At 36.0% G+C, this 18,035-nt stretch overlaps 1 protein-coding gene across 2 annotated transcripts in view; it reads left to right on the top strand.

Moving 5' to 3' along the window:
* Positions 1-11,078: 11,078 nt before the first annotated feature.
* LOC123546606 (uncharacterized) overlaps positions 11,079-18,035 on the top strand; it is a 38,006-nt gene continuing 31,049 nt past the window's right edge. For both annotated transcript variants that reach the window (XM_053550926.1, XM_053550927.1), the window contains exons 1-2: positions 11,079-11,215; positions 17,713-17,793. In XM_053550926.1, the coding sequence (XP_053406901.1) occupies positions 17,721-17,793 (73 nt within the window). In that variant the 5' untranslated portion in view covers positions 11,079-11,215; positions 17,713-17,720. The remainder of the gene's footprint in view (positions 11,216-17,712; positions 17,794-18,035) is intronic.

The following is an 18,035-nucleotide window of genomic DNA, read 5'->3' as shown; positions in this document are numbered from 1 at the left end:
GAAAATTGGTCAGAATTTTTATCTTGATAATATCTAGGTCAAGTTCAAAACTGGATCACATGAGCTCAAAAACTAGGTCACTATGTCAAATAATAGAAAAAACAACGTCATACTCAAAACTGGGTCATGTGGGAAAAGGTGAGCGATTCAGGACCATCATGGTCCTCTTGTTTGACATAGAAATTTTTGGTTAAGGTTTTGTATGTAAGCTGGTATCTCAGTAACCACTTGTGGGAATGGATTGAAACTTCACACACTTATTCACTGTGATAAACTGACTTACATTGCACAGGTTCCATAACTCTATTTTGCTTTTTTACAAAATTATGCCCCTTTTTTGACTTAGAATTTTTTGGTTAAGGTTTCGTATGTAAGCTGGTATCTCAGTACTCAATAATTGGAATGGATTGAAACTTCACACACTTGTTCACTGTCATGATCTGACATGTACAAAGCAGGTTCCATAACTCTATTTTGCTTTTTTACAAAATTATGCCCCTTTTTCGACTTAGAATTTTTTGGTTAAGGTTTTGTATGTCAGCTGGTATCTCAGTATCCACTAATGGGAAAGGATTGAAACTTCACACACTTGTTCACTGTCATGATATGACATGCAGTGCAAAGGGTCAATAACTCAACTTAGAATTTTTTGGTTAAGGTTACGTATGTAAGCTGGTATCTCAGTACTCACTAATTGGAATGGATTGAAACTTCACACACTTGTTCACTGTCATGATCTGACATGCACAAAGCAGGTTCCATAACTCTATTTTGCTTTTTTACAAAATTATGCCCCTTTTTCGACTTAGAATTTTTTGGTTAAGGTTTTGTATGTCAGCTGGTATCTCAGTACCCTCTAATGGGAATGGATTGAAACTTCACACACTTGTCCACTGTCATGAGCTGATAAGCACTATGCAGGTTTCATAACCCTATTTTGCTTTTTTTAAATTATGCACCTTTTTCGACTTCCGTATTCATTCAATCGACAAGGCTGTTGAATAGTCGAGCGTTGCTGTCCTCAGACAGCTCTTGTTTTACATTGACGTCATTTCCTTTTGAATAATCCGTTTTTGAGCTGTAATACGTTTATGCTTTGCCATGTAACGAGCAAATATAAAAAGGTGTTTTAACAGCACTTGAGTGCGAGAATCTCTGTTAACACATGTTTTCTCTACTGTTAAATCACCCCCAAAAAGTTACAAGAGCACGGGCGAGGGTACCAACATATCCCCGAGGGATTCTGAAGGTGTTATTACATGAAATGAATAAAACCCGGAAAAAAAAACATTATCCCTCAACATCATTAAAATTCCATGAAATGTGCGGGAATAGTTAAGTTTTTCGTACCACTGTCCACTTTTTGACAAGTGCCAGCCCGCTTAGCTCAGTAGGTAGAGCGTTGGTCTACGGATCGCGGGGTGGTGAGTTCTATCCCCGGGCGGGGCGTATGTTCTCCGTGACGATTTGATAAACGACATTGTGTCTGAAATCATTCATCCTCCACCTCTGATTCATGTGGGGAAGTTGGCAGTTACTTGCAGAGAACAGGTTTGTACTGGTACAGAATCCAGGAACACTGGTTAGGTTAACTGCCCGCCGTTACATGACTGAAATACTGTTGAAAAACGGCGTTAAACCCAAAACAAACAAACAAACAAAACTTTTTGACAAAGTCTTTTGAGATAAAGATTTGAAACTTTCAACACTTGTTTACCATCACCATGTCCAGTTTTAGACAAGAGTACATAACTCCATCAAGAATTTTGGCTGAGTTGTGGCCCTTTTTAACTTAGAAATCTTGGTTAAGTTTTTCGTACCAGTTCACATTTTGTGTAAAGTGTTTGACATTGGCTTTGAACCTTTTATCACTTGTTAAATATAACAGTCTCTATCTGTAGGCAAGAGTACATAACTCTGTCAACTACTTTGGCTGAATTATGGCCCTTTTTGGACTTGGACATTTTTGTACAAGTCCATGTTTTGTCAAAACTATTTGACATGTGGCTTTGAAAGTTTGAACAACTGTTTATCATTATGATTTATATTTGTAGGCAAGAGTACATAACTCTGACAACTATTTTGGCTGAATTTTGGCCCTTTTTGACTTGGAAATTGGTTCAGTTTCTGTACAGGTCTATGTTTTGTCAAAACTATTTGACATATGGCTTTGAAACTTTGACCACTTGTTTACCTTCATAGTCCACTTACCTAGGACAAGGACTTTAGCTCAGTTATGGCCCTTATTTGGACATAGAAATTAGTTAGGTTTCGCATACCATTTGATATTTTGTCTATTAACTGTTTGATATATAGCTTTGAAACTTTGAACACTTGCTTACCAACATGGTCACACATTGCTATGTAGTGCAAGACTTGTCCAATTCCACAAATGCAGGTACCTTGTTCGTCTTATCTGTTCCTTTTCTTTTGTCTGAAAATCTCAGGTAATATTTTGACCCTATTCTTCTGTCAATGCTTCAAGTAGTCTAGTGTGCTGTCAACAGACAGCTCTTGTTTCATGTTGATGTCATTTCCTTTTGAATTATTCCTTTGGGGCCGTAATACGTTTACGCTTTCCCAAGGAATGCGCATAAATAAAAAGTTGTTTTAACAGCACTTGAACACGAGAATCTCTCTGTTAACAGTAGTCATCAGTTGCTCACACACACATACACATGGACGCATGCATTCACACACACACAAAACCAAGATTATAAAAAATAAATATGGGACTATTTTTTTACACGTCCAGAATATTTGTGTGATGCCGTCACATAGAAATAGAAGGAAAACTCAAACGACGCGAGCTTGAAACTTGGTAGTTGATTTAGAGCTACAGCCAGTTGCAAAAGCACTGGCTAAAAAAAGATGTGATTACAAAACCAATTGCTGGCCGTTGATTGTCTTTTCTTGCACACCAGACTGGCGTTTCCATTGATTTTACCCATTCCGGCAAAACCCATCTGGCACCCCACCCATGCCAGATGACTCTCATGCTGTTAATGACAACTAGAGATTTATGCATTGATTATGCCTTGTTTATGTAAAATAAGAAAAAATCGGGTGACGAAAAAAATCTGGTACCTACTACCTCGATAGTTTCTCTCCGTTCTTCGATTCAAAATACGTTATTTTATGGTAGGAACATACCGTTACGCTACAAACCATAAAACTAAAGTGGAACTTTGTTATTGTGTGTCAATTAAACGTCATAACGTCATCACGTCACTTCTGCTTACGGATGTTAATTTCCCATGCTTTGTGTGCATACTCTACTATAAGAAAGAGTGCTACAAATAAGTATTTGTATTTGCTTTAATATTTGTAAAATACGGTATACAAAAAAATATTTTGTCAGAATATAAGATATTAGAAATTTTTATGTGCACAATTAAAAGAACTGTGACAGGTTCATGCATATAAATGAAAGTAGTCTGGCAGCATACAATACAAAAGGTACAATACGGAATTTAAAACATGCAACACAGATTTTTTTTTTTGCGCCTATTCATATTTAGCAGTTTTTTGTGCCCCCACCCCCCACCCCACGAGTGGTGGGGGCATATAGATTTGCTCTTGTCCATCTGTCCGTCCGTCCTTCCGAGAATGTTGTGTAACACCTAGCTCCAAAAGTATTTGATGTAGAGTCACAAAACTTTACAGGAATGTTGGTCAGCATGTGTAGTTGTGCACCTGGGGTTTCGTGTCTGGATTCGTTCAGTCGTGTAGGAGTTATAGCCCCTGACTTTGTAAAAATTGGTCATTTTAGTATAACAAGTGTTGCGCCTAGCTCTAAAAGTATTTGACGTAGAGTCACAAAACTTTACAGGAATGTTGGTCAGCATGTGTAGTAGTGCACCTGGGGTTTTGCATCCAGATTCATTCAGTCATGTAGGAGTTATGGCCCCTGACTTAGTAAAATATTGGTCATTTTAATGTTGTGTCGCGCATAGCTCCAAAAGTATTTGACCTAGAGTCACCAAAGTTTACAGGAATGTTGGTCAGCATGTGCAGTTGTGCACCTGGGGTTTCGCATCTGGATTCATTCAGTCGTGTAGGAGTTATGGCCCCTGAAGTTTTTTCATTACACAAGACTAGCCTCAAAAAAAAAAAGTTTGTGAAACATGTATGTTAAAATGTACTTGACCTAGAATCATAAAACATTAGAGGATTGTTTTATAGCCTGTGAAGTGTACTCTTTAGGACTTTACTCAGCTAGGCCAGAGTTATGGCTAACTAAGTGAAAAATACACATAAGGTTCTTAAAAGTTTGTGTTGTAAACATCTTAAAAATTATTTAACCGGAGTCATAAAACCATGTTACCAAGGCAGGAGTGGGGGCACCTGTGTCCTATGGACACACATCTAGTTTTTACAGAATTTATATAGGTATATAATAAAAGCTTATATGTATATGATGTGCAAACCTTGTAACAGCCCAATGCGCAGGTGCCCCCGGGACGGATATTTCTATCCAATTTGTAAACACATGACAGATATTATTACTCGATCCTGCCCCAAAGTGAGGTGACTATACTCGAGGCTGTCAATTTTTAGCTCACTTGTGAGTTTCACACAGAACTGGTTGCCATGGCAACCAAAAGGAATAACTTAAGAAATCTTCTTGTCCAAAACCACAAGGCATAGAGCCTTGATATTTGGCCTGTGATCTCATCTAATGATCCTCTATGCAGATTTTCAAATTATGCCCCTGGGATGAAAAGAGGTCCCACCCCGGGGGTCCCAAGTTTTACACAGATTTATATAGGAAAACACTTCTTGTTTGAAACTGCAAGGCCTAGGCTTTTGATATTTGGTATGTTGCATTGCCTAGTGGTCCTCTACCAAGATTAGGCCCCACCCAGGTTTTACATAGACTTGTATAGGAAAAAACACTTTTAAAAAATTCTTGTCTATAAGTTCAAGGCCTACGCCTTTGATATTTAGTATGGAGCATTGCCTAGTGGTTCTCTAGCAAGAGTGTTCTCATTATGCCCCTGGGGTGAAAAGAGGTCCCACCCCGGGGGTCACTTGTTATACTAGCTATACAGGAAAAAATACTTAAAAAAATATTTGATCATATTTCATAGACTGTTTAATTATAATTACCTGATAACCTCAAGTAATTAGGGATCACATGACTTTGACTTGACCTAATTTCTTGTTTTTTAAGATACATCCTTGAAATTCGGATGATATATTACATGTATGAAACAAATACGAAAAGAAATGAATGAAAACGTTCAATAATAAATGAAGCAAAATATAACATATATAAAAAGTAGACAATCAACATTGTGCCAAAAGTTTAGTTTAAGATTTGAGTTTAGACCTAATTTTAGTGCTCAGGGCAGAAAGATGATTTTGTTTTTTTGTTTGTTTTTAGGGTTAAACGCCGTTTTTCAACAGTATTTCAGTCATGTAACGGCGGGCAGTTAACCTAACCAGTATTCCTGGATTCTGTACCAGTACAAACCTGTTCTCCGCAAGTAACTGCCAACTTCCTCACATGAATCAGAGGTGGAGGACTAATGATTTCAGACACAATGTCCTTTATCAAATAGTCACGGAGAACATACGCCCCGCCCGAGGATCGAACTCGCGACCCCGAGATCCGTAGACCAACGCTCTTACCTACAGAGCTAAGCGGGCGGACTTGCAGAAAGATGAATACCTATCGTGCGCGCGAAAGACGTTCCGGAACTGCACTGTGCATTCCCGCCTACCATTACCCCTGCCGCCGACCGAATGTGCCTACACCTAACTTTAGTGCTTAGTGCAGAAAGATGAGAAACTTTATACCTTACCTAAAGGTGAGTTTTAGATTTGTGTTGAGGCTTCATTTAAGTTTTGCTTAAGATTTGAGTTTATACCTTATTTAAGTTTAGCTGAAGATTTGAGTTTACACCTAACTTTAGTGCTTTATAGTGCAGACAGTTGAGTTGACTAGAGCTTAGTGCAGAAAGAGGAGAAACTTTATTCCTTACCTAAAGTTGAGTTTTAGATTTGAGTTGAGGCCTCTTTTAAGTTTTGCTTAAGATTTGAGTTTATACCTTATTTAAGTTTAGCTGAAGATTTGAGTTTACACCTAACTTTAGTGCTTAGTGCAGACAGTTGTGTTGAGACCTAATTTTAGTGCTCAGGGCTGAAAGATGAATACCTATCACACGCACAAAAGACGTTCTGGAACCGCACCGCGCGTTCCTGCCTACCATTACCCCTGCCACCGATCAAATGCACCTACACCTAACTTCCGTGCTTAGTGCAGAAAGATGAGAAACTTTATACCTTACCTAAAGTTGAGTTAAAGATTTGAGTTGAGGCCTCATTTAAGTTTTGCATAAGATTTGAGTTTATACCTTATTTAAGTTTAGCTGAAGATTTGAGTTTACACCTAACTTTAGTGCTTAGTGGAGACAGTTGAGTTGAGACCTAATTTTAGTTTAGTTTAAGATTTGAGATTAGACTTTATCTTAGTGCTCAGGGCAGAAAAACGAATGCGTATCGTGCGCGCGAAAGATGTTCCGGAACCGCACTGCGCGTTCCCGCCTACCATTATCCCTGCCGCCGACCGAATGCGCCTACACCTAACTTTAGTGCTTAGTGCAGAAAGATGAGAAACTTTATACCTTACCTAAAGTTGAGTTTTAGATTTGAGTTGAGGCCTCATTTAAGTTTTGCTGAAGATTTGCGTTTATACCTTATTTTTAAGTTTAGCTGAAGATTTGAGTTTACACCTAACTTTAGTGCTTAGTGCAGACAGTTGAGTTGAGACCTAATTTTAGTGCTCAGGGCAGAAAGATGAATACCTATCGCACGCGCAAAAGACGTTCCAGAACCACACCGCGCGTTCCCGCCTACCATTACCCCTGCCGCCGACCGAATGTGCCTACACCTAACTTTAGTGCTTAGTGCAGAAAGAGGAGAAACTTTATACCTTACCTAAAGTTGAGTTTTAGATTTGAGTTGAGGCCTCATTTAAGTTTTGTTTAAGATTTGAGTTTATACCTTATTTAAGTTTAGCTGAAGATTTGAGTTTACACCTAACTTTAGTGCTTAGTGCAGACAGTTGAGTTGAGACCTAATTTTAGTTTAGTTTAAGATTTGCATTTAGACCTTATTTTAGTGCTCAGGGCAGAAAGATGAATACCTATCGTGCGCACCAAAGACATTCCAAAACCGCACCGGATGTTCCCACCTACCATTACGACTAATACGCTAGAACTTAAATTTTCCAACCATTTCCAAAGCAAAAATTAGATGCGGACTATACATTACCGCGACCTATACACACCAAAATACGGTAGTTTAAGATTTGTGTTTAGACCTAATTTCAGTGCTCAGGGCAGAAAGACGAATACCTATCGCACCCACAAAGGACATTCCGAAACTGCACCATGCGTTCCCGCCTACCATTACCCCTGCCGCCGACCAAATGCGCCTACACCTAACTTTAGTGCTTAGTGCAGAAAGATATGAAACTTTATTCCTTACCTAAAGTTGAGTTTTAGATTTGAGTTGAGGCCTCATTTAAGTTTTGCTTAATATTTGAGTTTATACCTTATTTAAGTTTAGCTGAAGATTTGAGTTTACACCTAACTTTAGTGCTTAGTGAGACAGTTGACAGACCTAATTTAGTAATCAGGGCAGAAAGACGAATACCTATCGCACGCGTGAAAGATGTTTCAGAACCGCACCGCGCGTTCCCACCTATCATTACCCCTGCTGCCAACCGAATGCGCCTACACCTAACTTTAGTTCTTAGTGCAGAAAGATGAGAAACTTTATACCTGACCTAAAGTTGAGTTTTAGATTTGAGTTGAGGCCTCATTTAAGTTTTGTTTAAGATTTGAGTTTATACCTTATTTAAGTTTAGCTGAAGATTTGAGTTTACACCTAACTTTAGTGCTTAGTGCAGACAGTTGAGTTGAGACCTAATTTTAGTTTAGTTTAAGATTTGCATTTAGACCTTATTTTAGTGCTCAGGGCAGAAAGATGAATACCTATCGTGCGCACCAAAGACATTCCAAAACCGCACCGGATGTTCCCACCTACCATTACCACTAATACGCTAGAACTTAAATTTTCCAACCATTTCCAAAGCAAAAATTAGATGCGGACTATACATTACCGCGACCTATACACACCAAAATACGGTAGTTTAAGATTTGTGTTTAGACCTAATTTCAGTGCTCAGGGCAGAAAGACGAATACCTATCGCACCCACAAAGGACATTCCGAAACTGCACCATGCGTTCCCGCCTACCATTACCCCTGCCGCCGACCAAATGCGCCTACACCTAACTTTAGTGCTTAGTGCAGAAAGATATGAAACTTTATTCCTTACCTAAAGTTGAGTTTTAGATTTGAGTTGAGGCCTCATTTAAGTTTTGCTTAATATTTGAGTTTATACCTTATTTAAGTTTAGCTGAAGATTTGAGTTTACACCTAACTTTAGTGCTTAGTGAGACAGTTGACAGACCTAATTTAGTAATCAGGGCAGAAAGACGAATACCTATCGCACGCGTGAAAGATGTTTCAGAACCGCACCGCGCGTTCCCACCTATCATTACCCCTGCTGCCAACTGAATGCGCCTACACCTAACTTTAGTTCTTAGTGCAGAAAGATGAGAAACTTTATACCTGACCTAAAGTTGAGTTTTAGATTTGAGTTGAGGCCTCATTTAAGTTTTGCTTAAGATTTTAGTTTATACCTTATTTAAGTTTAGCTGAAGATTTGAGTTTACACCTAACTTTAGTGCTTAGTGCAGACAGTTGAGTTGAGACCTAATTTTAGTTTAGTTTAAGATTTGCACTTAGACCTAATTTTAGTGCTCAGGGCAGAAAGATGAATACTTATCGCGCGCACCAAAGACATTCCAAAACCGCACCGCACGTTCCCACCTACCATTACCCCTGCCACCAACCGAATGTGCCTACACCTAACTTTAGTGCTTAGTGCAGAAAGATGAGAAACTTTATACCTTACCTAAAGATGAGTTTTAGATTTGAGTTGAGGCCTCATTTAAGTTTTGTTTAAGATTTGAGTTTATACCTTTTTTAAGTTCAGCTGAAGATTTGAGTTTACACCCAACTTTAGTGCTTAGTGCAGACAGTCGAGTTGAGACCTAATTTTAATTTAGTTTAAGATTTGAGTTTAGACCTAATTTTAGTGCTCAGGGCAGAAAGATGAATACCTATCGCACCTGCGAAAGACGTTCCGAAACCGCACCACGCGTTCCCGCCTACCATTACCCCTGCCGCCAACCGAATGCACCTACACCTAACTTTAGCGCTTAGTGCAGAAAGATATGAAACTTTATTCCTTACCTAAAGTTGAGTTTTAGATTTGAGTTGAGGCTTCATTTAAGTTTTGCTGAAGATTTGAATTTATACGCTATTTAAGTTCAGCTGAAGATCTGAGTTTACACCTAACTTTAGTGCTTAGTGAGACAGTTGACTGACCTAATTTTAGTAATCAGGGCAGAAAGACGAATACCTATCGCGTGCGTGAAAGACGTTCCAGAACCGCACCGCGGGTTCCTGCCTATCATTACCCCTGCCACTGACCGAATGCGCCTACACCTAACTTCCGTGCTTAGTGAAGAAAGATGAGAAACTTTATACATTACCTAAAGTTGAGTTTTAGATTTGAGTTAAGGCCTCATTTAAGTTTTGTTTAAGATTTGAGTTTATACCTTATTTAAGTTTAGCTGAAGATTTGAGTTTACACCTAACTTTAGTGCTTAGTGCAGACAGTTGAGTTGAGACCTAATTTTAGTTTAGTTTAAGATTTGAGTTTAGACCTAATTTAGGTGCTCAGGGCAGAAAGGTAAATACCTATCGCACCTGCGAAAGACGTTCCGAAACCGCACCACAAGTTCCTGCCTACCATTACCCCTGCCGCCGACCGAATGCGTCTACACCTAACTTTAGTGCTTAGTGCAGAAAGATATGAAACTTTATACCTTACCTAAAGTTGAGTTTTAGATTTGAGTTGAGGCTTCATTCAAGTTTTACTTAAGATTTGAATTTATACGTTATTTAAGTTTAGCTGAAGATTTGAGTTTACACCTAATTTTAGTGCTTAGTGCAGAGAGTTGAGTTGAGACCTTATTTTAGTTTAGTTTAAGATTTGCATTTAGACCTTATTTTAGTGCTCAGGGCAGAAAGATGAATACCTATCGTGCGCACGAAAGACATTCCAAAACCGCACCGTGCGTTCCCACCTACCATTACCCCTGCCACCGACCGAATGTGCCTACACTTAACTTCAGTGCTTAGTGCAGAAAGATGAGAAACTTTATACCTTACCTAAAGTTAAGTTTTAGATTTGAGTTGAGGCCTCATTTAAGTTTTGTTTAAGATTGGAGTTTATACCTTATTTAAGTTCAGCTGAAGATTTGAGTTTAGGCCTAACTTTAGTGCTTAGTGCAGAGAGTTGAGTTGAGACCTAATTTTAGTTTAGTTTAAGATTTGAGTTTAGACCTAATTTTAGTGCTCAGGGCAGAAAGATGAATACCTATCGCACATGCGAAAGACGTTCCGAAACCACACCGCGCGTTCCCGCCTACCATTACCCCTGCCGCTGACCGAATGTGCCTACACCTTACTTTAGTGCTTAGTGCAGAAAGATGAGAAACTTTATACCTTTCTTAAAGACATAATTGCACACCTCCCTAGATCTCTCACACAATGACCTTAAGATATTGTATATTTTATTGGATGCAGCATCGGCATGAACAGTGTCTAATAATAATTTACTTAGATGAATATTGATGGATGCTTGACCCTTTTTTATTTATACTGACTTTTGATCAATACCTTACGTTAAGTTTTAGACCCGACCATCTTTAAGGAGCTAGAAGATTCGATTTAAGCATTGATTTTCAACAAGTACTCATTCGTGGAAATCCCTAGTTTAATAAACATCATAAATAACCAATTGAATATATATGCCTTCAAAATACATCCGCCTTTTTTATTTTGATACATTACGGCCATGCAACGTAAAAGACTGCCTGTATCTAGAACTCCGGTACAGTACGGAATTTAGAAGCTCTCGTACATTTTACTAGGTGTAAAACGAACAATGCACCGGTTAAAGGGGATTTCCCGGATTTTTTTTTTGTTGTTGTTTGCAAATCCAGATTATTTTATTTGGTGTTTTCTTGTATTCCAAGTCGCACAATGCTCTGACAACCATACAGAGGTGAAACATGTGTTTTGTGTTTTATTTGCAAGTAAGACTTTTGCTGGTTAATGCTAAAATCACAGGCTTGGGGATCACCAGTCCGAAACTGGGAGAAAATTGAAAAAAGTCTTTTAGTTAAATATGCATAAGTCTCATAAGAACTTCTTAAGATTGTTAAAAAGATAGTTTTCTTCACAAGACCAGCCAAAGTAAGAAATAACATAAACTAACAATGGATCTTGATGATGATCAGGTCTCAAATTTTGCACTCGTGTGATAGTCAAGTGTGAGTGTGACTGAGTCTATCTATCTAGCTATCTGCTGTTGACGTAGTGTTCAGTAGTCAGTGGTTGCAGTAATTAACCTATAACTTAGGAAATGGCCATAGTGGACACAGCAGGTCATTGGGGTCAGGTAATCTACGATTGGGATATCAACCAGATCATGATGAATCTTAAAGAAGAGTGATAACCTAGAATCTATACGCCTTAAATCTAGTCAACGAAGGTTTAGGGAGTGTAGCATATCTGTTACACTGGAACAGACCTGGGTTCAATTATTTTCAAAAGTAATTAATTAATTACAATTAAAATAGAAATGCTTCAATTAAATGACAATTATAACAAGTTAAAGCATACCAAAAGTCGGGTAAATAGAATGACCGGAAAGCACCGGATAGCACCGAAACACCGGAAAGCACTCAAATTTCTTATAAAAAACATATAAGGGATGTTCTGGGCGAGTTTTCAAGGGTTTAAATTGATTAATTATTGACAAAAAGATATAATTTGATAAAATGTTGACCAATTAACTTGCTTGTATCAGGATAGTATGATAATTGACATTTCGCGAGTGCTTTCCGGTTCTGCGATCCTGTTAAATTATGAGAGATTAATAATATTTGAACTTCAAATTGAAGGAAATTCGAATATATAAGAGCAGCAGAAATTCAGATAATTATTTAAAGTTTCATTATATTAATTGATTATAAGCGAATTTATCATTGTCTACATTAAAACTAAATGTCCGACGCACATGTCCATTCACTTCGTGAATATATCAACACGACCGGAAAGCAATCTTTAATCATAGCGTTGAATCTGTTTAACTTGTAATGATTGAAAAAGTAATATAAACTGATAAATATTTGGTCAAATTAAGTCTCATAATTACGTTCACTTGATAATATTTATTTCAATAGTGCTTTCCGGTTTTGAGAAAACTGTGTTAAAATAAATAAACTTGTTAAACAGATAAAGAGAATCAAAGCATATCTGAAACAATTTTCATATTTATTTTTGTGACAACTGTCAAAATAACATACAAACATGTACAAGCACATACGACATATAATATACATACAAACGTAAAGCAGATGACGGTCTGTAAAATTCATCGTAGTTGAACCTATATGATCACAAATTGAAGACAACACTTACATATAAAAACATTAAAAACATTAAAAATACGATGATCCAGAATTACTAAACATTTTTTTTTCGTTAGCTATTTTATGATATGACATGTTTACATTTTTTTACGTTCAATATTATATGTATTTGTGTACCGAAAAGCAAATTCAAGGTTACCGTAAAGCACTTGTCACATCGTGTATTGTACATCTATAGTTAACGAGGTGCTAATTTAATCACAGCGATTGTATATTAGCGATAATTAATAGGCGTTAATCCAATCATCACAGTGGTCTTATCGGAAGAGAGGAATAAAAAATAACATGTTATATTAGTTTTATTCTTTTTCTTAAGTGTCAGTAATTCCGGATCACAATTTCTATATACAAAGTTAATAAAGTTAATACATACAACATACATATAAAAGAACACATTATAATGATTATACACAAAATAAAAACAACCACATGTGTCAGAAATATAATAGTCACACAATATAAACAATACATTTGTCTTAAATTATGTACACAAAACAAATTACAGACATCGAATATGAGGCAGACTTAATTTAACTATTCAAAATGATAAGTTATTAAAGTTATTGATTTATTATGTAAATAGAATGACATTTCATTATCCATTTCATAGAGTAGCTTGGTTTTATTTCATTTTTAATCCGTTTTCATGGTAGATCTATAGCATTTCCATCAGCATTGTTGTATTTTGTACATGTACACATAATATTTTTCATATCACAGCTCGAGTGAGGGCCACACTCGAGCCTCCTTCTTCTTGATTTAATATAAACTTGATAAGATTGAGACTTAAAATAGATGTGTAAAGCACATTTCCTTATTACTACTTAAATATATTACATTGTATATACAAAATGTACACAAATTATGTATTGGCAATTCGGACTCAAATCCGACAGAAAGGATAACTAGCAATGAAGTAGCTGGAAATGAACTCGAGTGAGGGCCATACTGTAGCCTGATGATCACAAGAGTGAGATTTTTCTAAGAGTCCGGGCCTTACTAAACTTTGTTTTGACAGACAACGGGTGAAAATCAATAAATGTTTGGCCAAAAAAATTTAAAAACAATTTCATAAGATTTCCAGACATCAAATTTCCTGCAGATTACGCCAAAGATCTCGTGCATTTAGAAAGCAGAAAACCGGGAAACAATGGAATGCACAAATACCAGTGCCGCCTACGCAGAATATTGTGTAGTGCATAAAAACCAACGGTCCTTTCAACGGTCCACACAACGGTCCTTTTAAGGACCACACATTTATCATGAAAGAAATATCTTCAGTTGTTGTCATACTTTTATGAAATAAAACTATATAATCATTCGCTTGCTTTTCAGGTTCAGCGTCAAAACTCAAAAATAAAGGGAGATAATAACAAAACTATTATTTGTGTTTGTTTTTATAAAAGAGATTTAATAAAATGTAACTTTATAATGAATTTTGTTTTTATATATTTGATAAATACATAGGAAAAACATGGTATAATTTTAATCATAGAAGTTATGAACTATAAATCGTCAGTTAGACGGTCACTGAACTGTTAAACTGATAATCAAATGATACGTGTCCTTCCATGTATCATGTGCATTTACAGTATGTTGAGTATTACGTAGAAATTTATGGATTGCATCAAGTGTCATATCACGATGAAACAATATCTTTTAAATCTTATTTGCCAATTTGGGTAAAATTTCTCACCACTGATGTTGAACATGATAACATGGATTGACCTCATAAAAAAAAACAACAACAAATGTACTCACCGCCTAAGAGCGCCCTCAGCATCGTAATCCGTTCCACGGAATGCACAACACTTACACAGATAAACTAAATTTCTATCTGACCAAGACCTAAATTCTACATCAGTCAAATTTGTACAAGTGCGATGTAACCAATTTCTACAATTTGAACACTGTATTGTGTCATCTGAACACTCTAAAGTGCATTCAATGCACGGAATTTCTGTCATGATTTTGATTTTGATTTAGCAATGTAATAGCCTAATAGATAAGCATAAATAGCAATATCGAATGGTAAAAGGAATATCTTTTTCAGTGTTTATATACTAAATGTAGATTCTACTCAAAAAATAATTGTTCTTTATTCAATATTTGTTGGTCACATATATTGTTTAATGTAAGGTGTATGGTGTGTTTATCAAAAGGAAACCGCCGTTTGAAAATTTGTCGGAAAATTCTCATGTCATCTCTTTAAAAAAAAGGTGTCTGTACTAATTATCTCAGAAAAAATAAATAAAAGAATTAAATGGATCGTACATTAAATGTTTCCTCAGTTTGGCCATATATGCTTTTGATAAACCGCTGTTAATAATATCCTTTTTCAAAATTAAAGCCAACCGGTCGGTGCAATTTCTTTTCATTTTCAATAAACAACACCATTAATCATCTTTGATTAAATTAACACCTCTGTAAGGCCGCTAACCCGTTAATCATTGATTAGATTAACACTTGTTATACTACTGCTAGATCTACTTGTTTTTATCAATTCTAGTGGTTATCGTTAATTTTATTTATCAATGTTTCTTATCAAGTACACATAATAATGAATTAATATTTCTTACAAAGTACTTATATTTATGAATTAAAAATCTTAAGTAATAATAGTTCTGATCCCGCTGACGTCGTGTGTGCTTTCCGGTGATCTCGAGTGAATATTGAGTTTATTAAGTCTGTTTCTTGCCCGTTTTTTTTTTTCGTGTTTATTTCTTGTGTTTATCGTTTTTTTTTTTAAATTAAAGTTTCTTATCAGGTTATCAGGTATTCTAATGATGAATTAACTGTCTAACTTTATAAATAAAAACAAAGAACAATGTCAAACATAAAGCGAGTTATTTTTTAACATTACATATCTTAAGTAATATATTGTGATGTCTTATGTGCTTTCCGGTGATCTAGAAATGTTTAATAGTCAGTCAAAGTAAGTTCATATAGGTCTGTTTTTCCTACATATAATCCAGATATTGAAAACTAAAATATAAATATAAAAACACATTTATTTTATTTTATTTTTTATTCAATTTCTACAAAAACACTTCTGTTAGTGCTTTCCGGTTTCAGATGTTATGTTTTTATGAACTGCTTTTCAACAGCTTGGGGAATATGGTTTACTCACATAGACCCAACGTAATTGCATCATTTACATATTTTTTGGCATCATTATTATATATCTTAAATATTTTTCACATTACTTTATCCAACGTTTTTTTTTTAAATTCTGACCGAAAAGCACGTTTTTTTTTAAAAATTCTGACCGAAAAGCACTATTCAAATCAATATAGTCACATCATCAATATGATCAAATATAAATCTATGTGAAACAGATTACTTAATAAATAAGTAAAACCACTTAAAAGCATGTAGAAAGATAAAATTGCACTATATTTCTAACAGAAATATATATATTTCTTCTTTTTTCACTGACCGGAAAGCACTCGCTAATTTTGTCAATTATCATACTATCCTGATACAAGCAAGTTAATTGGTCAACATTTTATCAAATTATACGTATTTTTCAATAATAAATCGATTTAAACCATTGAAAAATCGCCCAGAACATCCCTTATATGTTTTTTATAAGAAATTTGAGTGCTTTCCGGTGTTTCGGTGCTATCCGGTGCTTTCCGGTCATTCTATTCACCGCCAAAAGTCCCTTCTAAGATTGATTTCTGGCGTGTTGAGACAACTCATCCAAAGGGACAACATTGACTGGAAAAAGATGTGTTGATAGACACATTTGCTTTCTGGCATGTTGAGACAACTCATTCAAAGGGACAACATTGACTGGAAAAAGTTGTGTTGATAGACACATTTGCTTTCTGGCATGTTGAGACAACTCATTCAAAAGGACAGCATTGACTAGAAAAAGTTGTGTTGATAGACACATTTGCTTTCTGACATGTTGAGACAACTCATTCAAAAGGACAGCATTGACTAGAAAAAGTTGTGTTGATAGACACATTTGCTTTCTGACATGTTGAGACAACTCATTCAAAAGGACAACATTGACTGGAAAAAGTTATGTTGATAGACACATAAATTTGCTTTCTGACATGTTTAGACAACTCATTCAAAAGGACAACATTGACTGGAAAAAGTTGTGTTGATAGACACATTTGCTCTCTGACATGTTGAGACAACTCATTCAAAAGGACAACATTGACTGGAAAAAAGTTGTGTTGATAGACACATTTGCTCTCTGACATGTTGAGACAACTCATTCAAAAGGACAACATTGACTGGAAAAAGTTGTGTTGATAGCATTTGATAAACACATTTGCTTTCTGACATGTTGAGACAACTCATTCAAAAGGACAACATTGACTGGAAAAAGTTATGTTGATAGACACATTTGCTCTCTGACATGTTGAGACAACTCATTCAAAAGGACAACATTGACTGGAAAAAGTTATGTTGATAGACACATTTGCTTTCTGAGTTCTGACATGTTGAGACAACTCATTCAAAAGGACAACATTGACTGGAAAAAGTTATGTTGATAGGCACATTTGCTGTAGTTGATTTGGTTTTGTTGTTTGTTGTGGATTTTTGTTGATCTGGAATGGCGGAATGATGATAAAAAACATACAGAATATTTGTGAAGAGTCCTGCTCAATGGCTTGAGCTGCAGCAGTTGTTTCCTAATCAGGCTTTAAAGCTCAGTCAGGCTTTTATTGCTTGAATGAATAAAAATTGTCAATTTTTGTCCATTTTCACAAATGTTGTATTCTTGGGATTCTCAATGTCTACCTATAGTTTCATGTAAGAAACCCTTAACAAAATCTGATTACAAATTTGCAGCATCCACAGCTATATCCAAAAACTTTTATTGCCTCTTATGTGTTAACATCTAAGAAATATGGCTCCAGTTTCACTAAAATTACTCTAAGTTGGCACCTTGGATGTTGCTATAAGCAGCTAACAAATAAATAAAAGGTAGTGGTTTTGTGTCATGATTTTTCAAGCTGGTTTGTTTTGAAAATTAGAAATAAATTCTTGTTTTTATTTCGGATAGCAGAGAAGTAAATTAACGAAATGAGTATGATTTCAGGTTCAGTTATGAGTGTTACAGAGCAGGGTGAAGTGTGCATAGATCAGAATAGAAACTGGATGCAACACTCATCTTCAGCTGGTAAGAGAAGTTTCTGTATACTGTATCTTGCTATATATATATTGCACTGCACGGATATGCAGGCTGTTCATGATCTACACTGGTCGCAAAGGTACAGTCAGTTGTGTCCAGCATGGTAAGGGTTAATAATGTCCCAATATAAGCCCTATTATGAGGACAGTGTGAGAAAGGCATTACAGTCTCTAATACTTCTTCCAATTGTAACTTAGCACAATCTTTAAGGCCATCTCATGGACATTCTT

This window comes from Mercenaria mercenaria, chromosome 9, assembly GCF_021730395.1.
Source record: "Mercenaria mercenaria strain notata chromosome 9, MADL_Memer_1, whole genome shotgun sequence".
Lineage (NCBI taxonomy): Eukaryota > Metazoa > Mollusca > Bivalvia > Venerida > Veneridae > Mercenaria > Mercenaria mercenaria.
The sequence above is the reverse complement of the archived record's forward strand: the minus strand, read 5'-3'. Positions and strand labels throughout refer to the sequence as shown.